General features: G+C 37.8%; 1 protein-coding gene across 4 annotated transcripts in view; it reads right to left on the reverse strand.

Annotated features, from left to right (window-relative positions):
* SNRK (SNF related kinase) overlaps positions 1–24,204 on the reverse strand; it is a 66,085-nt gene that overhangs the window by 17,837 nt on the left and 24,044 nt on the right. For all 4 annotated transcript variants that reach the window (XM_024245438.3, XM_002813863.4, XM_024245439.3 and 1 more), the window contains one exon: positions 1,032–1,173. In XM_024245438.3, the coding sequence (XP_024101206.2) occupies positions 1,032–1,173 (142 nt within the window). The remainder of the gene's footprint in view (positions 1–1,031; positions 1,174–24,204) is intronic.

Below are 24,204 nucleotides of genomic sequence, written 5' to 3' on the forward strand. Positions count from 1 at the left end.
TCTGTCGCCCAGGCTGGAGTGCAGTGGCGCAATCTCGGCTCACTGCAAGCTCCACCTCCCGGGTTCACGCCATTCTCCTGCCTCAGCCTCCTGAGTAGCTGGGACTACAGGTGCCCGGCTAATTTTTTGTTTTTTAGTAGAGACGGGGTTTCACCGTATTAGCCAGGATGGTCTCGATCTCCTGACCTCGTGATCGCCTGCCTCGGCCTTGAATACCTAAGTTCTTAAACATCCACCTGAGATGGGGCTTCATTTAGAGAAAAAAATTCCTCAGGCAATCAGATTTCCTTCTTACCAGCTGATAGGAGAAACTCAAAACTCTGTTTCTACAGCAAAGTCCTCTAAGTAGTGGCTATAATCTCAGCTGAGCTCATTAAAAAATGTCACTTAAAATGTCAATATAATACTGAACTTCCAACGGTTCTATTCCATTACTATATTTCTCACTACACATATCATAGTACTATGTACTACTTTAAATTCCAAATAATCGAGTATACTTTTTATGCTGGCTTCCCATAGTCACATAAACCTAAACAGCTCTTTAGTCAGTTAGCGGAAGGTGTGTGAAGAAAATTATGAGACATACTATGTAAACCCTAAAATAGTGTGTTGATGGTCTATTCAGGAAAGAAAATGCCCTAACTCTTCTCTGGAACTTAAAACAATTCCAGGTGATCTTGCTTTTTGCTCATGCAGAGAAAGGTAGTTCCCATGGTATTTCTTCAGTTCAAGTGAAATAACCACCACTCCTGAAGGTTGAAGAGGCATGTAATAGATTTCTTGAATAAGAAATAGATGAATACATTTTGTACTCTAATATTAAATTTCAGATCATATTCAAGGGCTAACCACTCCCCCGCCGACCAAACACTCTTAACAACAGTAGAAATATTAAATTCAAAAATTAAAATCAACCCAGATGCTTGGATGTTTGAAGTCCTCTCAAATTTTCTTGACATATTAATGGAATTAAAACTTCTGGTTTTAATCTGAGTCCTTAAGGTTTCCACATACTTTGTTTTACTTACTCTTTACACTCTTTAGACACATGGGATGGTACTGTATATTTGCAATCCATGATCATTGTCAGTGTTTCACTGTCATTGGCTTCTTGAAAGGGCGGCTGCCCACACACCAACATGAAAAGGATCACTCCCAGACTCCAAATATCTACAAATCAAAGACATACTTTAAAATATTGGACTAATTAGAAAACCAAAAACATTAAGAGTAGAAGTGGGCTAATAATATTATTTTATCTTGAGCAGTCAAAAGCATTTATATCTCAAAGTACAAACATCCATGAAGGAAAAGAAGCCCCAACAGGGCAGGGAAGGTGTCTGTCTTCTTCAATGTTTTTATAATTGCTAGTACACAGTGAATGGTCAATAAATGTTCGATGAAGAGATAAATTAATGCCTTTGGTAACAGAGCAATAACATCAACTGAAAAGTATCCAGGTGCCCAAGCCAACAGACAACACACTGCTGTTTTTCCCATTAGAATATATACCAGAAATAAAACTAATATATTAATACTCTGAGACCAGAAAAAAATTTTGCCTAAGGTCACAATTATCTCAAGTTGTTCTTTACCTCAATGCTAGTGAGGTAACCAGGTGATGTAACTCATGTCATTTTATATGCAAGAAAATTAAAGCTCAAGGAGGAAAGAAACATGGCCATCAATATAGTCAGTCAGGAAAAAGACTGGTTATATATTACTCCAGAGGATGAAACTTGGTTACTTAAGAGACACATTTCAGCTAAAAAATGGGGAACTACTCAATGGAGCCGTTACAATACCAGAAAAGGCAGTGAGTTATCCATCACTAAAAGTATTCCAGCAAAGGCAAGGCAAACATCTGTCTAAAATTTTGCATAAGGCATTTCTGCACCAATGGTAAGGCTGGGCTAGCTGACATCTAAGGACCTCTCAACTCTAGCATTAGACTAACTCTGACAGTAACAAACAACTCCTTACCTCTTTCATCATTAAATAAAAAGCAAACCCATCAATCATATGGGAAAATGATCTTTTGTTCAGATGAAAAAAAATTTTTAAGATGAAAAGGACTTAGGAAAGGCATCACAAATCATTCATTCATTCCAGAAACTAAAGAACAGGCATGATCACATAAACATTCACATAATAAGAGAAACCAATTCAAGAAGTATTCTAGACCACAAAAGGCTTAAGAGAGAATGGCAGGGCAGACCACATGGCCTTTGTCATCACATCTGTTAACATTCAACTGCTGTTTCCATTTAAACTTAAAACACCCAAAATAATGTAGGTTCCATGTTATTTCCCAAGATAATTAAAACTTAATATCTTTTCCTTGGTTCAAACTAAACAAAGATTGGCAACAAAGGCAGAAACCCAAAAGTTACATACAATGTGATTTTTTAATACGTACAATAAATTTTACTAAGGATACTCCGATGGAAACTAATGAATCAGATGAAAAAAGCAGACTGAAATTAAACATTTACGTAACTGAAGATGAAAGGGACCTATGGATCATTCAGTCCAAACCCTTGGCTCTGCAGTGTCCCTAAGAGGTCTGACATTGCTTTTTGAATGCATGCATTATCTGCCCCAGGACAGCAAGCTGACTCAGGAGTCCACTCCACTCACTGTCATTTCTTTGCCTTGACTTTGGAATCCAGAGAGCCATCCCCATTCAAAAATCAAACATATCTTAATAATGGCGACTAGTCACATCTATTCTTTAAATAGCCAGTGAAACGAATTTATAACCCCAGTCCTAGTAGTACCTTATTAAGATTTTTTAAAGGAAATTTATACAGTTGATGTTTAACTTAAATCCTCCTCTTTGTACCACTTGAATCTGCTATTTTGGGTCACTTGTCCCAACTCCCAAGCCACCACTGTGAACAAGTGGCAATTACAATTATTCTCCCTTTATTGCAATGTGCACTTCATTTACAAAAAGTTATGTTTTAGAAATTCACTGTAAAGTAAATCCCACCAACTATGTCCATTATCCAAGGAGGGAAACCTATCAAGTTTTAAAAAATAATATATACTTGGCTATCCCTCCACAGCAAAAAAAAAAAAAGGGGGTGATTTTAAATGGCTGATAATGAAAATACATAAACAATAAAAATCCAGGTAGTTAAAAACTTTTTCTTCTATTGTTCAAATATTGACAATGTTTAATGTGACTACTTATAATCATACCTAACCACTAATACATATGTATTTGAAATACAATAAATTCATCTTTCCATATAAGTCCTACAAAACATCATCTTTTATAAAATGAGTTTAATTACATTATTTCCACTACTATCTCATACTATAACTGTACATAAACTAGTTTGGTTGTTTACCTCTTGTCCATGCCAAACTGGATATCTGATAGTGCAATTATTCAAAATAATGTTTTAAAAATATAATGAATAATATAAATATCAACTAACAATTACCCAACATTCTTATTTGACTGAAGAAAACTTTCTTTTTCTGTTAAAGATTAGCCTCACAAACAACAAGAAGTCCAATTATTTGGAAATTTTCTCTTCAGGATGATTTGTCCAATCACCTCAACACACTCTGCTTGTTATGATGTGATACATGATTAGAAGAATAAAAAAGAAGAAAAGCAACATAAATATACAGTCCCACAGTTTCCAGTTAGGGCTCAAATAATTTCTAAATATAGAAATGCTAAAAGGTTGAAAAACTTAGAAATACAATTCTATGTCAAGTAGTTGGCTAAGCTAAATGACATAATTTGAAGCATTTAAACTAGAAAAGAACAGCAGGGTAACTAAGTTTCAGAGAGGGCAAATGACTCTCCCACTGAGACAATGTGATTATTCAAGGGGCCATTTATTCCACATATTTCTTTTCCAGACTTTTTTTTTTTTTTTTTTTTTTGAGATGCAGTCTCGCTCTGTCGCCCAGGCTGGATGGAATGCAGTGGCGCGATCTTGGCTCACTGCAAGCTCCGCCTCCCAGGTTCATGCCATTCTCCTGCCTTAGCCTCCCGAGTAGCTAGGACTACAGGCACCCACCACCACGCCCGGCTAATTTTTTCTATTTTTAGTTGAGACGAGGTTTCACTGTGTTAGCCAGGATGGTCTCGATTCCCTGACCTCGTGATCCACCCACCTCATTTTCCAGACTTTATTTCTCTTCTTACTTTACTTTTGTCTTTGAATAATTTTACTTTTTCATCTCAAGGGCCAAAGGAAAGAGATAAAAACAGGCCACTCAACAGAGCACTACGACTTTAACCAAATTATTTTAAAATGTGTTCCCAATCTTTAAAATGTGAGTACTAATAGTAATCTACTTTCTTGTAAAGCTGCTGTGGACATTAAATGAATTAAAACAGAATCCATGCTAAGTATTCAGCACAGAGAAAACATTCAAAGGTGGCTGCTGCTGCCCTGCCCTGCTTCATCTGTGGCAGGCACTGTTCTTGGCACAGCAGACAGAGACGAATGAGAGATGCCCTTGCCCTTACAAGCCTCCCAAGCCACTAAGGATGCTCCAGTGGAAATCAGTGAAACAGATGTGGGAAACAGACAGTAGGTAAGTTCAAGGAGGCACAAAGCCAACACAGTTTGAGATGGGAGAGAGAAGAAACAGGGAAAGCTTCTTATTCTTAGTAATTTAGGTTTTTTAAAAAAAGGTGATGATTCAGAAGCTTGGGTCCCCAGAATTAGACATCTGGTATTATAGGACTAAGAATGGCATCAACAAAAATTATCCACCATATTCCTCCACAAATGGGGGTGGGAAGTGGTACCTGTCTTAATATAACATTCATTTTAAGCCAAGCACAGTGGTGCATGCCTACAGTCCCAGCTAGCAGGGAGCCTAAGGTGGGAGGATCACTTGAACCCAGGAATTTGGGGCCACAGTGTGCTAAACCACATCTGTGAATAGCCATTGTGCTCTAGCCTGGGAAACATAGCCAGACCCCATCTCTTAAGAAAAAAGAAAAACCATTCATTTTAGAGAATATTTTAAATTATCTTTTTTCATAAGAAAAAAAACTGTGTTAACAAAACTACAAACTCCTAAGGTATAGACCACAGCCTCAGCTTGAGATCCTAAGACTGCAAGGGATCACCGAAACCATAAATGGGGGATGGGGGTGTAACGGAGCAAAATGTACAGGGGACCTTATGCTATAATCATTTCCAAAAAAAGTTAATGGAATTGTCTATTCATATTAAAGATCCATGGGTTAACAAACATCAACCATCTGAATCAAATTTCATATAGATATGACTATCTGAAGTGTATGTTTTCATTTCAGACCCAGCTATAGGCACTTGGTTAATAAAAATAAAAAAAGGAAATATTTAATAAATGTAATTGGCTTGGTTAAAAAAAAAAAAAAACACCTCAACTCATGGAACTATGGGAAGGAGTGAAGAGATAATGAAGTTTTTCATAATATAAAGGGTGGGAGTTACAAGTTCCCCTTACTGGCTGCCTTCAAGCTAGCTGGAAATAAGGTCAAAGAAATGAGCACTGAAGTCTCATCTGGCTAACACTCAGCAGGTCTATATAATATAACTGAATTATGCTATTTCTAGGGTTGGGGTAGAGTTTAAGATCAAAATGAAAACAAAACAGAATAAAAGAACATGTTAATCATTCATCTGAGGAAAAGCAAATGCCAAAAGGGTGGGGAGGCGACTTCAGGACTACTGAGAGGTTTCCTAAAAAGTCATTTCTAAACTGAATTATCTATACAACAAAAGAGGAGGATTAGAAAATAATAAAAACGGGAAGACCAGAAAAAGAGTTTTAGGTAGAAACCTCTATTTTTTTCCTTTTATCAGCTTTCTTTGATCAGTACAGCCATAAATAATGAAAGAAGCAATAGAACTAGAATGTTCTAAAACCACAGCAGATAAAATAGGGGCACCTTTTACAAGACCACTTAACAGCTGCCAGGATTTATGCAATCACTTTTCAGTTCCAACTACGGTCACAAGCCACTGACATATGACCTAACACTAACGTAGAAGGCAATGCTTTCTTAGAATAGCAAGTATTGTTTCAGAAGTGTGTAGGTCCCAGGAGTTCTATAATAAAACTTAGGACCTTCGTTTTTTGTACGACACTCAGAAACCTAATTGCCCATGTTTATCCATCTGAATTCCTATTTACACAGAACTACTTGTCTGCATGCAAAATCATGTAGAGCTTTGGTTACTAAAGATTCCTTCTTGTTCCAAACAAGATCAGTGGTTAGTTTTAAGGAACGTGACTAGAAAGCATTCCGAAAGTAGAAAACTGTCAGATCATTTGAACTAACAGCATACGAAAGAAGCAGAAGAGGAATGAAGAACTTGGACAAGTTTTCTAGATCTATTTTCTGATATGTCTAGTATTCCTGGTTTTATCAATACTCTAGTTGAAAGCAAGGTTTTATTATTTAACAGGGAAATGTTTCTTTTTCCCCTAGAAAGAATGAATGCCATCATCTGATACCTACTTTAAAACACTCCTTTCCCAGATCTTAATTCATCTAAATGTCCCTTGGGGACTTCAAAAATCAATGCTGCTAAAACTAAGCTTATCATTTTTCCCCCAAGTTTATTTATCCCCATCTACCCTGGTTGGTACAATCTAAACTTAGGAGACATCCCAGACTCCCTACTCTGAGGGTCCTCTGACTTCCAAATCAAGAAGGCACTGCCAATTCTATCACGTGCTTCAAATCGTCCAGTGATCCTCATCTTCCCCAAGGTCTTCCCACACTGCCCTCCAACTTAGAAACCTGGGCTACCTAACAATTTCAGCATCATCACAGTGGGCTGTGATTACAGATATTCTATTTCCTTCCAATACTTGAAGCTCCTTGAGCGCAGAATAGGGCCTTCTGTTGAGCAGGCCCTAGTCTACACTCAGCCAGGGCCTGCTCAACAGAAGTTTGCTGAATGAAAACCTGAAATTAGAGTTCTGAAAATATTGTGGGGCCCCCTCAAAAGACAGCTGAAGCAGAGTTTTAGGGTACAGAGGAAGGTGGTGGTTATTGCCAATCCTACACACACACACACACACACAAACACACACACACACAAAGCTAAGAGGAAAAGGAGACTAAGAAGTGCTCAGAGCAGACTGTGGTGGGATAAATCAGGGAAGATAAGCTGCAGTTTATTTCAGTCACCTTTTTAAGGCCCTGTGCAAACTTGTTTTTTCAAGTTAAAACAGAAAAAGTTCAAGAAGTCAAAGTGTTATCAATCGCATATTGTGGGACTGCACACATTCACACAAATCCAAACCAGACAAGCAGCAGACACCCTTCCAACTCAGCATTCCTTCATAAAATCCTTTTGCAAACCTGCTGTTGGTACCACTCAGGAAGAGTACTTTACAAATGAAAATGGAAAGATAAGATGGCGAAAACATCATACTTGGGCAATTTCTTTCAGTGTGGCCTAATGAAAACAGCATGCCTGGTCTAAAGCTTCAGGGAGACCTGGTTCAAATCCTCTGATGGCTGCTTAGCTGAGTTTCAATATGGATACTCATCCAAGGGGGGACCCATTGGAGAACTGCTTCACCAGGGATACAGAGTGGCTTTTTAAATTTAGTTTCAAGCAGTGATTTCACATTTCAAATTTCCCACAAGATTATGACAAATGCAATGCAATTTTTAGGCTTATATGCTTAACTTTGAACTAGAAAGAAGAAATTTAAATTTAGCACCACATCTAAAAATGTCCAATTCTATTTGTCTAGTCAGTCAAATGCAACTAGATTAGAGACCTGTAAGAATTAGCATTTTATAAATTTGGAGTGTCCACCAACTAAATGTTTTAGTTTGATAGCTAGTGGAGTATTTTGATGTTTTCTTAAGTTGATGTTAAAAACACAGTCTTTTGGGCCGGGCGCAGTGGCTCACACCTGTAATCCCAGCACTTTGGGAGGCCAAGGCGAGCGGATCACGAGGTCAGGAGATCGAGACCATCTTGGCTAACATGGTGAAACCCTGTCTCTACTAAAAATACAAAAAATTAGCCAGGCGCGGTGGTGGGCACCTGTAATCCCAGCAACTCAGGAGGCTGAGGCAGGAGAATGGCGTGAACCCGGGAGGCAGAGCTTGCAGTGAGCCAAGATAGCGACACTGCAGTCCAGCCTGGGCAAAAGAGCGAGACTCCGTCTCAAAAACAAAAAAAAAAACCAAAAAACACAGTCTTTTGTGTGAGGCTGAGGTGTGCTAACATAAGATGAATATACAAGCTATTAAAACACCAGTTGATAAAAATCACCTGCTGAAAATGGCAGGCTAAGAAAATGGGTTCTCTTTCAAAAAGCAAAAAAAGTTTAATGAAACAAAGCTTTCTGGGCACTGGGGATAAAAGTCAAGCAAGGTATGTCCTTTAACAGAAGATACATTATGCAGGTTTCTCTAAAACGTTTAAGCTTGCCAGGAAACTAACTTCCTCATTTAAGAGTAAAGAGAAATGAACTTTAAATAGCAAATTTAATATAACAAATTTCAAAATTCAAAATATTAGCTCTTGAAATGTTTGTTTTGGCTAGTTCTCCATGCATAACACCTACATTAGACATGTGGTTTTAAAATGTATGCAACCTATTTTCCTGTATTAAAAAAAATCAGTATATCTTTCTAGGAATTACAATAAATACACAACCTGGTTGGTTCCATGTAGGATTATAACTTTCAGATTTTCCTTCATATTAAAAGTTTAGAAAAGTTCTCTCAAATATAACCACATATTTCCTGTTTTTCAAATTAACACTAACCACTTTTTTCAGATCATGAAAGTAGTGCATATTTAATGCCAGTAAGATCTTTTTTTTTTTTTTTTTTTTTTTTTTTGAGATGGAGTCTCACCCTATCACCCAGGCTAGAGTACAGTGACACAACTGCAGCTTACTGCAACCTCCACATCCCAGGTTCAAGCGATTCTTCTGCCTCTGCCTCCCGAGTAGCCGGAACCACAGGCGCGTGCCACCACGCCTGGCTAATTTTTGTAGTTTTTAGTAGAGACGGGGTTTCACCATGTTGGCCAGGCTGATCTTGAACTCCTGACCTTGTGATCCACCCGCCTTGGCTTCCCAAAGTGCTGGGATTACAGGCGTGAGCCACCGCGCCTGGCCTAACGCCAGTAAGATTTATTAACAGCGTGTGGGAGGGCCCCATCCTCACCAACACCATAGATAATCCTTACTATTAGCCTATTAGGTAAAATTATAAAGATCTGTTTTAATGTATACTGGCCTGAATATTTTTTCCCTAATTTCTTTAAGGTATAATTTATATACAACAAAATTCACCATTTTTAGGGTGCATTTCTCCAAGTTCTGACAAATGCAGTCATGTAACAACTACCACAATCAAGATATAGAGCAGCTGTGTTACCCCAAAATTTCCTTTGTGTCTCTTTGTAGTCATCCCTTCCCCAAGCCCAGCCCCTGACAACCACAGCTATTGTGTGTCCTTGCAAGTTTTGCCTAGAAATGGAGTCCCAGAGTACGTAGTCTTTGCAGTCTGGTTTTTCTCAACAATGCATTGAGATTCACTCATGCTGTTGCACACATCAATAGGTCACCATTTTTCATGGCTGAGTAGTATTCCATTGTGTAGATGTTCCACAATTTATTTCAGTTTGGGACAGTTATGAATAAAGTCACAAAAAAAGTGTGACTTAAACAAAAAACAGGCTTTTGTTTAAACATAAATTCTCATTTCTCTTGGGTAAATACCTAGGAGTGAGTTTGCTGGGCCACTGCCGGGTAAGTGTATGTTTATCTTTCTAAGAAACTGCCAAATGATTTTTCTAACTGGTTATACGATTTTACATTCCCACCAGAAATGTAGGAGCGTTTCAATTGCTCCATTCACACCCTTGCCAGCTCTTGGTATTGTCAGTTTTAAAAATTTTAGCTATTCTAATAGGTGTTGTTTTAACTTGCATTTCCCTAATGACTAATGGTGTGGAACATCTGCATGTGCTTATCTGCCATATTATGTCTTTTCTGGTGAATTATTCAATATTTTTCTTTTTTGGATCATGCTCTTGGTACTGTACAAAATATCTTTGCCTAAGCTAAGGTTGCAAAGATCCCCTATGTTCTCTTCTAGAAGTTTTATAGTTTTTCATTTTACATTTATGTCTATGACACAGATTGAGTTTTTACAAATGGCGTGAGGTACTGATCAAGGTTCATTTTATTGCATATGGATATCCAACTGTTGCCACAGTATTGCTGAAAAAACAGCCCTTTCTCTATTGAATTGCTTTAGCACCTTTGTTGAAAATCAACTGGCCACATATGTGTAGGTTTATTTATGGACCTTCTATTCTATTTCACTGATCTACCAGTCTACCCTTTGCCAATACATTTTTTTTTTTTTTTTTTGAGATGGAGTCTTGCTCTGTCACACAGGCTGGAGTGCAGTGGCACGGTCTCGGCTCACTGCAAGCTCCGCCTCCCGGGTTCACGCCATTCTCCTGCCTCAGCCTCCCGAGTAGCTGGGACTACAGGCGCCCGCCACCACTCCCGGCTAATTTTTTGTATTTTTAGAGAGACAGGTTTTCACCATGTTAGCCAGGATGGTCTCGATCTCCTGACCTCATGATCCGCCCGCCTCAGCCTCCCAAAGTGCTGGGATTACAGGCATGAGCCACCATGCCCGGCCTGCCAATACAGTCTTTATCATTGTAGCTTTTCTACTAAGTCCTGAAGACTCTAATTATTTGCAAGGTTAAACTTTTTCTTCTTTTACTGGCGAGTTATATAACTTCTTTAATAAATTTTCTTTTCATTTGTCTATAGGGGAGTTTGTCATTGATTTGTAAGAACTCTTTCTACATTAAGAATAGTAACCATTTCCTATATTACAAATATTGCCCCAACTTGTTTGCATTATAATTTTGTTTTGAATAATATGTGTACTACATCCATCAACTGTAATCAAAGCTACTACCCTTTTTCTTATGACTCTTGCTTACAACGGCCAAGATCATATGAATATTCACTTTTTTCTGAATTACTCATATACAAATCCTTAATTCACCTGGAATTTATCTTGAAATAGACATACCTAGAAATCAATCATTTCTTCTCCAAATGTTGAATTTTTCCAGTCAATTTATTAATTCTTCCTCTTATGTTGTCTAATAATAGAGGAATTTAAAATGATTAGACCCTGTTCTTTTTTCTGCATCACTCAGAATGACCAGCTGAAGAACCATGCTAAGATACAGCAGTGCCCCTGGGGGCATCAGTCTCTATGCCAAAAAGCCACAAAGCAGACACTGATATGTATATTCAACAAATGTGCGGCAGCACTATTTGCGAGGCACTGTGCTAGGTGCTGAGATATAATCATAATGAAACCTGAAAGGTTGGCAATGAAGGGACCTAGGTGAGACAGCACCACTGCACTTTGTGTCCTGGGACTTGCCAAAATTCACCTCTGTTCATTCACTCACACAGAAAGTAACAACCACCTGGCTTTAAAAGATGCCTCCATCTTATCTTCCATCAAAGATTCTCCTTTTAGAGCTGCTTCCATGGTAAGTAGGCGCCTCGCCTTACCTCCAGAGGTGCCCATAAGCACTGTTAAACACTTGGACTTCAGGTGGCAAGGAGAGGCGCACACCGTGTTTTTTAAGTTTTTGATGACGATTTCATGATTCTTTCTCATCTTGCTGCTATCAATCAAGGCACCTGACTTTAGGAGGTCCCTGTTACCTATCAGCTGACAGCTGGAAATACGAATTTACTGAACTTGCTAGAATTATACGTAAAATTAACTAAATAAGGGTCTGAGTGAGACCCTGAATGACAGCTATGAGCAAAATACATGAGCTTTGTACATGGACTTAGGACAGTCCATTTCATCTACCAGGAGTCTTTATTTGCTTGCTTCCTAGTGCTCTCCTGAGTTTAGGACAACTCAAAAACTGGTAAGTCATCAATAGGCAGTCCTCTAATTGGTAAGATTCACGGATAGCTAAGGATTCTGAAGATTGTTTATCTTACATAAAGTAACATAAAAACAATTTTGGAAAGCCTCCTTACCATATGAAAAGCTGTCCCCTTTGTTCTCCTGACAACAGCTGGAAGAGTCAAAGGTTACAAAGTCAGGCGACACTCAAGTTCTCTCTCTATTCTTGCCTCTACTAATTAATAAATTCATTTTGATACTGAAGCTAGATGGTAAACCCAAGAAATTCTTATCAAGTTGTTTACTGATACTGATACTGATAATACAGCCTTGAATGGGATACAGGGCAAGGTACCTCACCTCACAAACTGATAACTGAGTACAAAACTAGAACTAATCTAAAACCGAGGGAATCTTCTGCCTCCAGATGGAACATAATGGGTTTCAATGAAGGTTCTGCTATAATAACTTAAAAAAAAAAAAAAAAAACCTTGAAAAAATCATGTTTGTAAAGCTTTGGGAGTAACAGGAATACATGAGCTAAAATTCAAAGTCATGAAGAGCCCTTTCTAGACCTAAAGCAAAAATCCATATAAGAATCTTAAAAGTGTGACCTCAGGAGTTTCAATGGATCACAAATGTTCCTAAAAATGATTAAACCTAATCAACTTATATTATGCACTAATAAACAGGCTTTTTTGGTAGAATATCTTATTAAAACTCTGAAAATAGGTAAATTTGGGGAAAAAAAAAAACCCAGCTACTCTGATACAAGAATACAAGCTTGGCGTTGACTAACATTTAATACGTCTCATTGTAAATCAACTGATTGGTGTTCTAGTGTATACATTAGTACATATACAAAACACTTTGTTAAGCCAGTTTCAGTCCTCTAGAAACTAATCACTACTGAATACAAGGCTGAGAATCACAACCTGGAACATGGTGATGAATCAGTCACACCATCTCAGGGGCTTCCTTCCACCTACTGGAGCTCCCAATCCATGTTAAACCCTAACAAGGGCCTCCAAATGTCAGTGGAGAGTTGATGCATACGAACTGTTATACAAAATGGGTTTTTAAGAAAACCATATAAAATATACCAAACATCTACAAGTCTATCTGACTTTAGGAAATAAAAAGAATACTGTACCCAATGACTTGATGTTTCCTTTGGAAACAGACCCATTTATAACCTTACCTCCAATTTTCCATAACAATCTCCTACTCAAGTCATATCTATGAAATTTAAAACACAATAGGGAAAATGGGAGATCTCGTATATAAAACAGCAATGAATGAGTCACGTATTCAAAGGCACAAAAATAAGAACACTATTTTACATGTGTATTTTATTTTCCAAAGCTTATTTCAAAACTGTTTGTGTTCATCCAAATAGTTGCGGGTCCACTTTTTACTCAACCTCATACGCTTGCAAGATCAGATCCAAAAAAGGGCTTCATAGTGTTCAATAAACACCTCTGAAACTAACCCAAAATGTGTGTTTGTATCTCTCTGAAAACAGGAATCACAGCTTTCACTGGGTCCTCTAAGAGTCTAGGACTCATTAAATATAACATATACGAGGCAAGGAAAAGGAATTACAACATGAGCAAAGAGATCAGGAAGAGCCATAGAGGGTGACCACAATTAATGTAATCTTCATTTCCTTGGTTCATCTCTGTAACATTTATTAATTTAAATAAATATTAAGAGCTTGTTACGTTTGCCAGGTGATAGGACACTGACAAAATATAAACAAACACACAGTCCCCTCTCTCAAGGACCTTACTATTGAGCAAGGGGGACAAGTGAGCCATCTGGAGTGAGGCAGGCTTGGCATTGCCCCATCCAATTCCAAAGAGAAAGGGCAATCAGGGCATGTGTTCTCCTAACTTCATCATCCTCCTTTTTTAGCCATCCATAGCCCCTCTTTTATTTTTACCCAGCAAAATAGTATGCCTACTCTCTGCCTGGCTGCATCCCAGGTGCTGAGATTTAGATATATCTGTGAAGAGGGTCTCACTCTAAAAGGTCTTGTTTTCTGACTTACCAGACACAGTATTACAAAGGCTGAGAACCTATAATTTTTTTTCTTGGGTTTCAGAGTTTAAAATAATTCTAAATTAAAATTTTAAAAATATTAAATTAGGCACTGTTTACACTACACTAGAAATACTTTCTTATTACAACTCTATATAAGGCTAATAGATCAACCTGATGACCATACATGCAACATCCTAATGTGCTGGGACAGGGACTCCCCAGGAACTGAGACCGGTCACTAACTAGTCCCACCTGGCCCCTCTCAGTGAGCACAAGAGAGTGATCAAGCATAGCAGCCTGCATGTAAACAACAAACCGATTCTTTTCTTTTTTTTTTTCGAGACAAAGTCTCGCTTTGTCGTCCAGGCTGGAGTGCAGTGGCACGATCTCAGCTCACTGCAACCTCCACCTCCCAGGTTCAAGTGATTCTCCTGCCTCAGCCTCCTGAGTAGCTGGGAGTACATGCATGCGCCACCACGCCTGGCTAATTTTTGTATTTTTAGTAGAGACGGGGTTTCATCTGGTTGGCCAGGCTGGTCTCGAACTCCTGGCTTCACATGATTCACCTGCCTCGGCCTCCCCAAGTGCTGGGATTAAAGGCGTGAGCCACCACACCGGACTCGATTCTTTAGTACATTCGAAAACACTAAAACAACTTTTGAGAGTTCAGTCTGTTCGGCAACATGCAATGGCAAATAACAGAATTCCAAATTTATTGTGTTAGAAAGTTTGCTCTAATGCTGATTTTTTTGTCTTGCAAACTTATCTTTCTTCTTCAATAGGCATACATTTCTTACCTCAAAAAGTTTTTTTTTTTAAAAAAAAAGTAAATTTAATATTTTCAACTCCCTAAAGGTTTCCCATGTTATGACCTAAGGTGAATGTAAGTTGATTCAGTTTCCATACGTATTTTTGTACTAAAACAGCTACTGTTTTGAGTGGTTTGAAAAGCCCTCCTGAAGTTCTAAGAAACTAACCTGCTATCAAATAAACACCAAGACTTTCATTTCTTTTTTTATCTAACATTTTAAAAAAGAAAGAAAAATCCCTACTTTAGAAGTTAACCTATTCCCTAAATACAAATAACATAACATTCTGAAAGTTAAATACAACTAAAAACAACACGTGAGAAAAACACAAGAGCAAAGGTCCCGGGCCTGCCCTTCCTCCCCATTTTCCCACGGCAGCCAACATTTCAGAAATTCCCCTGAGGACAAATTTCCAAAGGAGACAAGGGTACCTCGGATACTCTTCCTCCCACATTGAGAAAGAGGCAGGAAAGGAAAGGAAAATGAGGCCAGGATCTAATGTTAAGTGTCCCTCTGGGACCACAGCAGCAACACCATAGAAACATAAAGCATCCCGTGATGTTTCCCAAAGCAGCAGCACTGAGACAGTGACATCGGATGGACTGAGGGCTAATTTTGTGTCTGGCGTTATGCTAAGTACTTTACATGTATTCATTCATCTAATCCCCTCAATAATTCTAAAGGCAGGAACTATGAACCCCATTTCACAAATGGAGGTCACAGAGCCCAGAGATGCAAGTCAAGTGGGGAAAGATAACAGGCAGTGCTGGGGCCCTACACCTCTGGAGAAGAAGCTGAGGCCTCACTGAGGGGTGACATGTGGGCAAGAAAATCAGGGGCAAGAGTGGCTAGGCAGAGGAGTGAGATGGATGGCCCTGAGGTAGGACCAGGCTTGGAGTGTGCCTAACAGCAAGGAGGCAGCGTGGCTGGAGCTGAGGGAGCAACTAGGAAGGTAGTGAGAGGAAAGTCTGGGAAGAAATGGAGATGCCAATCTTTTGGGCTGTGTTGGCCACGGTGAGGATGGTGGTTTTGATTCAGACAGAAATGGAAGGTCTCTAAATAGTTTTCAGCAGAGGAATAACATGATCCAACTTGAATTGTACAAAGAAAGGGTAAACATTGTTTTCCTTATGAGTAAGGGTTACCTGAAACGGCTACCTCAGTCTGCTGACCCAAGGAATTCTCTCCTTACAGCTGCTCCCCACTGCAATTCCCGACGTACTCTTGCCCAAAGTTCCAGATCCTCCTCTCATCTGGAACTTTCCACATCAGAAAACTGTGGTAGAAGAAACAAAGGAAAGAAAACCTGCCCCTAAAATCCCTCCTTTCTCTTGTTGTCTTTCTAAAATACACACACTTATGCCAGTCGGCCCCATTAGGAAGTTCAGACAAACTATCCAGATTCAGCGGATGAATTCTGCTTTGAAATTTATATAAATATTAACTTTTGGTTTTTGTTCATGTACTAGAACTTACAATGATCAATTGTGCACACCTTTGTCATTTTACACAGGATTTTAGAGGAAGGGAGTAAGAGGCACTAAGGACCCTTTTAAAACAAACAAACGAAAAATCCCTTTTTAGTTAAAAGCACTAAGGGCCCTTAGAAAACTGCAAAGGTACTATGAACCCAAGAAAATAAGTTTGAATGAGGAGGTGTGGTAATCTGACCTGCACAGGACCAGGGGCACTAATCAGAAGCTCCAGGGAACGGCAGTGGAAAGGAAGCAGTCTTTCTTCCTGGAAAGTGGAAAGGCAGGACGGTCTCTGGGCTCCTCAGGGAAGAGGAAAGGACAAGCAATCAATGCAGAGGAGTTTCCAAGCGGGCGGGGAGGGGGGTCTAGCTTGAAGTTCCAGACACTGGTTCTGAGAACACACATCAGAAAAAATTTCCAAGGGGTCTAAAATGTGGTTTTCACTTGTCCCTAAATGAGCAGAGAGTGGTTAAAAATGGGAGGCAGGGAAGAAAAAAAAAATTAAGCTCCAATTATCAACATCAAAAAAGAAGTATTCCTGTTTACTCTTTAAACTTAAAGAAATTAAAAACAATTTTTAAAGAACATCAGAATTTAAAATGTTGAAAATATCTTTTTCCACTAATATCTAAAAATATTTGACTCTATAGGTTAAAATCAGCAGTAGGCAAGGCTGGATGCATATTATAATTGCATGGAAGCTTCTGAATGTGAGCCTAAGCCAAGTGAATCTGAATCACAATCTCTGGGGGTGGGGCCCAGGCAACACAGGTATTTTTGAAAAATCTCCCCCAGGTGAAACTGATGGATGGTGACCACTGAGAGCCACCAGTTTAAATCTTACCCTACCACTAAACTAGAATAAATTATACATTTGTATCAACATATATTTTGTTTGATCTGAGCCTTATAACACAGTGAGAACAATAAGTACCACAGCCAAAAATCAGTGGGGAAAATTAAAAACACATAAATGATTTCTATCATATTTTTCACTCTGCTCAAATACTTTTAAATTACTGAAAAACCCACCTATATGGTACCTACAGAATACCTCCCATAAACATTTCATGCTCAAGAATCTTTACTAATTCTAAATACTTTTTATTTACAGAGGGTTTATGCCAGATCAATTTTTAATTGTGGTTTCAGAAATATTTGTTTCTTATAGCCGTGTGAAATTTCAGGAAGCTTAGGAAAAGATTTTCATTTTTTCCTTCTGGTTTTATATGACAAGTGATAACATTATAGATGTATAAAGTATCTTTCAGAGTATGTGACATTTCATTTGGCAGCTGGGTGATGGAAGGTGTGTGCTACATTTCTATGGATACGTTGTTCGTTTCTTGACAATTTAATATTACACTGGTGACTATGCCTGGGCCCCAGGCTGCAATGCAGTTTGTGCTGGGCACACTTAACCAGGAAGGTATTATTTTTAATAAAACTTACTGAGGTGCTACTTTAAAGTAGATCAAACTTCTTTCCCTAACCATAGAAGAGGCACAAATCATCCCTTGAAAACAGATAATCCCAAGCTCCATAGTCAGGAGTAGTCCTTGTGACACAAGCCTAATATCTTCTAATCTAGAACTCATCAGGGCCTGTATATCCAAATGGTAAATAGTACAAGAGTAAGTAATATAAAAGTTAAACAAATTCTGCCTCTGGGAAGAGAAGGTCCTCTGAAAAACTGAAACGTTACTAAAACATTTGTTTCTAATAAACAATGACTTAAAATGGGAAATGAAACTACACATTCAAATTTGGTGCAACTTGGGAAGGACTGTAAAAATAAATACATTAATAGCATCTCTGGAATCTGAAATAAAAGGTGTTATCGATTTCTGTATAACTTATAATTGCAGATTTTTTTTAAGAGATGGGGCCTCACTACCTTGCCCAGGTTTGTAGCACAGTGGCTATTTCCAGGCACTATCTCACTATTGATCAACACAGGAGTTTTAACTTGCTCCATTTCCGAACTAGGCCAGTTCATCTCTCCTTAGGCAGCCTAGTGGTAACCCTGGCTCCCAAGAGGTCACCATATTAATGTCCAACTTAGTACAGACACCCGATTGGCATAATACACTACAGCCTAGAACTCCTGGACTCAAGTGGTCTTCCTCCTGTCTCAGCCTCCTGAGTAGCTGGGACTATAGGTGTGTGCCACCACACCCAGCTATAATTGCAGATTATTTATAAACCAAAGAGAAAATTTCTGATTCATTTATGACCTCTTTTTTTAATTTTTTTTTAAGAGACAGAGTCTCACTATGTTGCCCAGGCTGGACTTGAACTCCTGGGCTCAAGAAATCTTCCCGCCTCACCTTTTGAGTAGCTGGGGCTATAGGCACACACTACCAGGCCTGACTTCATTTATGTCCTTCTGAAATAGTTCAACGTTCTATCAAAAGGTTTTACGGCTTACTTAGGCTGTACTATCTTACAAGCAGGAGTGATCCTTTAAAAAATATTTAAACATTTTAACATTATATGTAATGTTACAATCACAATTCTTTTGGTGGACACCCATTTCCAAAATTCTCTAAAAGACTCTTTTGTAGGAAAGAGTCTACTGAGGAGCTATTTTATCACAGACTAGGGTAGACAGAAAGAAATGACAGTCTTAAGTACAACTCTTGGCTTGAATATCTCAAGATTTCCAAAAACTGGCATATTATACAAATGATAAGAAACAGTAAGTTAATAGCTATAAAGAATGTCTCAATTTATATTTTATTAATTTACCTTTTCACAAGACAAGGCAATTCATTTCAGATAGACCAGAGATAGCAATTTTTAAATGCATACTGGATTTTAAAATGTTCTTTACATGTAGTAAGTTAAGCCAAATAAATAAAGATGCTTAAGAACACAATTCTAAGATATGTCTATATCCTTCCTCACTATGGAAGATTTTAAGGCATTGTGAATCAGAAAAAGTTAAGAATCAGTGCTCTAAAATACAAGTACATACTTTTAACAGGGTGAGGGGTAAATGCTCTCACCTCAGTAGAGAAATTTTTCTGCTGATTATCTGGTTTTATATTTATTTTTAAAAATAAAAAATACCAGTGTAAGACTGACATTTGTTAGAATGCATTTGAACACTGCAAAATATAGTGTGTTTCTGTCACATCAACCTTCATTCCCAGACCACCATCAGGCATTACTGCTAAAAACTAAAACCACACTACACAATAAGCCAGAAACACTCACACTGGGATACTTGCCTTCCAGTTAATGAATAATATGTATCTATATTCAAACTTTTCATTTTGAAATAATTATATTCACAGGAGTGGCCAACAAAACAAATGGACAGGTAAGTTTCATGTATTCTTCACCCAGTTTCCCCTAATAGTAACATCGTGCTTAAATACAGTAAAATATCAAAACCAGGAAATTGACATTGGTACACTCCACAGAGCTTATTCAGATTTCATCATTTCACATGTATTTATTTGTGTATGTAGTTTCTATGAAATTTTCATCACATGTGGAGATTTGTATAACCACCAGACACAGAAGTGCTCCATCACCACAAGGCTCCTTCATGCTATCTTTTACAGGCACACCACCCACCACCATCTCTAATTCCTGGCAGCCACCAATCTGTTCTCCATTTTTATAGTTTTGTTATATCAAGAGAACTTTATAAATGGAATTATATAGCATGTAACCTGAGATGATTGTTTTTGCCCCTTGAAATCCATCCAAGTTGTTGTATCAATATTCTTTTTTATTGCTGCGTAGTATTCCATGGTATGAATACACCACAGTATAACAATTAACATGTTGAAGGATAACTAACACCTGGGCTGTTTCCAGTTTATGGCCATTATAAATAAAACTGCTATGAACATCCATGTACAGATTTTTGTGAGTACAGGTATTCATTTCTCTGGGACAAACACCCAGGAGTGCAATTGCATATTTAGTTTTATAAGAGCATATTTACTTTTATAAGAAACTGTCAAATTATTTTTCAGAGTGTCTGTGGTAGTGATTTCTCTCGTTATTCTTTTCATAATTGTTTTAGTTATTCTAGGTTCTTTGCCTTTCCAGACACGTTTTAGAATAATGTTGTCTATGTCTATAAAACCCCTGCAGAGTTTTGATAGGAATTATGTTAAGCGTCTAGATCCATTTGGTGAAGACTGGCATCTGTAGTATGTTTACTCCAATTCATGAACACATGTCTCTCCATTTATTTAGGCCTTCTTTGATTTCTATCATTATTTTTTTGTTAGATGTGTTCTGTTAGATGTGTATCTAGGTATTTCACTTTCTTTGGCGTGACTTTAAATTTCAGTCTCTACATGTTCATTATCAGTATAGAAAAGAAATTGATTTTGTGTTGATCTAATATTCTGTGATATTGCAGAATTCATTTGATATTCTAGGAATTTTTCTGTAGATTCCAGGAGATTGTCTATGTACACATTCATGTCATCTGAAAGCAGAAACAGTTTTATTTCTTCTTTTCCTATCTTTATAAAACTTTAAGTACTATGTTGAGTAAAAGTGATATGTGTACATCCTTGCCTTGTTTCTCAACTTAGGACGAAAGTTGTTTCTCAACTTAGGACGAAAGCATTCAGTCTTTCACCATTAAGTAGGATGTTATCTGTAGGGTTTTTGTAGATTCTCTTTATAAAATTGATGTTCCTCTCTCTTCCTTGTTTATTTAGAGCAGGCAAAGAGTAATATTTTAATGTAGGACAAAATACAGATTTATAAAGAAAAGATGTCTAGTTTTTTACAAACCAATATGTGTGAGGACACACCCCATGACTCTAAACAATTTCCATTAAATGCTGAACTGCAAATGAGAAATGTTGTAGAGTGTATATAGGCTTTTTGTTTATATTCAAGACTTAATCTAAATCCAAACATTTGCACTGTATCCATATGAAGCCATGTTTCAAGTAATTCAGCTTTCATTGATTACTGCATAATTGGTAGTAAGAATTAATGCAGAGACTGAACATTTCATCTTTGAAATAGTCTATAAACTTGGAAACGCCTAAAATAAGGGTTTTTAAATCCAGATCTGTAACATCCTAGAAGACTCCAAACATTAGGTGAGATGACGAAGTTCTCAATACCAAATTTAACTCATTTTAACTTGAAAATAAGAATTTTTAGGAAAGTAGAAAAAGGTCATAAATGTCAGGGTTTTACAACTTGAAAAGTTGTGAATCTATTATTTAAGAAACAATTTTCCCATTTTAGAGTTTCTATAATGAAGAAAATTTTAAAGTATCATTTTTTAAAGAGTAAGTTCTTTCCTAATGCTGCTCTGACAAAACCTTTACTTATCAAGAAATTCACTTGGAACCTCACTACAAGCAGGCCACCCCACAGGACAAGCAGCCAGACATCCATCGGTTTCAGCAGAGCCTGGTCGCTCAGAGCAAAGACATTACACCTGTCTTGGCCCAGCAGGCACAGGTTCATTGCCTTGTCTCTTCTTCCACTGAATAAACTGATGTGACAAGCAGCAATGAGCTCTCCATGGTGTACACCACTGCACTGCACTCTACCACAGGAATTCCACAAACTGCAATGAGAGATTCCAGGATTTTTCACACAGATCCTTTTTCCCCCCATCCTTTCTGACTCTGTGAAATCAACTTAATACACGTTCTTGAAAGCCCAGAGAGCTGACTGAATCAATAATGCATAAGCATGATCTAGCTACCCTTCCTCTTCCCAAATCCCTAGATATGACAGAAATGGTAGAACGCAGGTAGGATCAGACTGAAAGAGGAAACCAGAGCCCCAAAACCCAGCTGGGGGGGCTTCTGTGTTGCTCTTTTCTGGATGATGCACACTGGAAACAGGAAATAACTGCACCCAGACAACCATTAGAAGGATTAACTGAGGACTAATTTCCTACCTTATAATTCTACACTAGCCCCAAGCATGTCCACGCAGACATGTGTTCCAGGTTTTCTGTAGATTGTCTTTATCAAGTTGAGGATGTTCCTCTCTATTGTGGACATTAGGAACACAGAGAGAGGGATGGTGTCCAAGAGGTATATTAACAACCTAACAAATAGTAAGACCAGATACCAGGGCTTCCCAGTTAGCTGTATGACCCTGCTCCTCTCCCATATCCAGTAGAGTACTCAGACACCATATTCACAGACAAGGTATCTGGAAATCTCAAAAACAGAGATGAACAAACAACTAACATTCCCAAAAACGTAGGAAAAATGAGTACAATGAGAGAGAGGAACCAAGTTCATCAAACAGAAGCAGCAGCACCCAAGAAAACCTGCTTAATGAAGCACGTTCGGAACTGTTAAAATAAGAAAAACAAAATATGCTCCACCGAATCAATGAAATGTAGTTCTACAAAGAAAATTAGTCTTGCATCAGACTTCTCACTGACAACTTTAAAAGCAAAAAGATGACAGACAAAAATATCTGTGAAAAATGTATCTTCAAAGTTGGGAGAAAAATGATTTTGAATATATATTTCTATATCCAGCCAAATTATCATTAAAATGTGAAGACATTTTAGACACATAAGGACTTGAATTTTTCGCAAATCCTCTCTGAAAGGGTTTCAAACAAAACAAAGCATAATAAAAATAATCCAAGAAAGGGACAGGGAGGCCAAGAAATTCATAAAATTAAGTAAAAAGTAAGTATTTATTACAGACAAACACAAGTAAATAAGAATGTTATTAACCAAAAAAGAAGTAAAAACAAACTGATTCTTATTTGTAGGGTAGGAGAAATAACGTAGATACTGTCTGACTCTAGGCATTAAAGGTGGATACCAACACAGAGAGAAACATTACACATTGTGCAAACCACTACTGGGGAAAGAGCAAAGAAAGCTTGAATAATCTAACAAAATATGGGAAAAGGTAATAAATAATAAGGCAAATGAAAACCACAAAATAAGATAGGACGAGTCCAAACATTACAGTAATAATAAATATAAATAAATTAAATCCACCTATTCAAAGACTGATTCATAGATTAGACACGAAATACAGCTATACACAGGCATACCTCAGAGATACTGTGGGTTCGGTTCCAGACCACTGAAATAAAGTGAATGTTGCAATACAGCGAGACACACAAATTTTCTTGTTTCCCAGTGCATAAAAAGTTATGTTTATACTATACTGTAGTCTATTAAATGTGCAACAGCATTATGTCTATAAAAGATAATGTACATACCTTAATTTAAAAATACTTTACGAGGGGCACATTTTCTCAGAATCTCCCGGGGCTGTGTCACGGGCAAAAAATTAAAAAAACAAACAAACAAACAACAGAAAAAACTTTATCAAGACCAGCCCAGGCAACATAGTAAGACTCTATCTTTACAAAACTTTAAAAATTAGCTGGATGTGGTGGTGCACACCTGTAGTCCCAATTACTCAGGAGGCTTAAGTGCGAGGACTGCTTGAGCCCAGGAGTTCAAGTCTGCAACGAACTATGATCATGCCACTACACTCCAGCCTGGGCTACAGAGGGAGTCCCTGTCTCAAAGAATAAAAAAAAAAAAAAAAAAACACCTTATTTCTAAAAAATGTTAACAATCATCTGAGCCTTCAATGAGTCAAGGCATAATCTTTTTGCTGGTGGAAGTTCCTGCCTTGATGCTGATGGCTGCTTACTAATCAGGGTGGTGGTTGCTGAAGGGTGGCATGGCTGTGGCTATTTCTTTAAATAAGACAAGAATGAAGTTTGCTGCATCATTTGATTCTTCCTTTCATGAAAGATTTATCTCTGGCATGCAACACTGTTTGACAGATTTTACCTACAGTAGAACTGTAGAACCTCTTTCAAAACTGAAGTCAATTCTCTCAAACCCTGCCACTGCTTTATCAAACTTACTATGTAAGTTTACATAATAGTCTAAATCCTTTGTTGTCATTTCAACAATATTCACCACATCTTCACTAAT

Source organism: Pongo abelii, chromosome 2 (genome assembly GCF_028885655.2).
Source record: "Pongo abelii isolate AG06213 chromosome 2, NHGRI_mPonAbe1-v2.0_pri, whole genome shotgun sequence".
Taxonomy (NCBI): Eukaryota; Metazoa; Chordata; class Mammalia; order Primates; family Hominidae; genus Pongo; species Pongo abelii.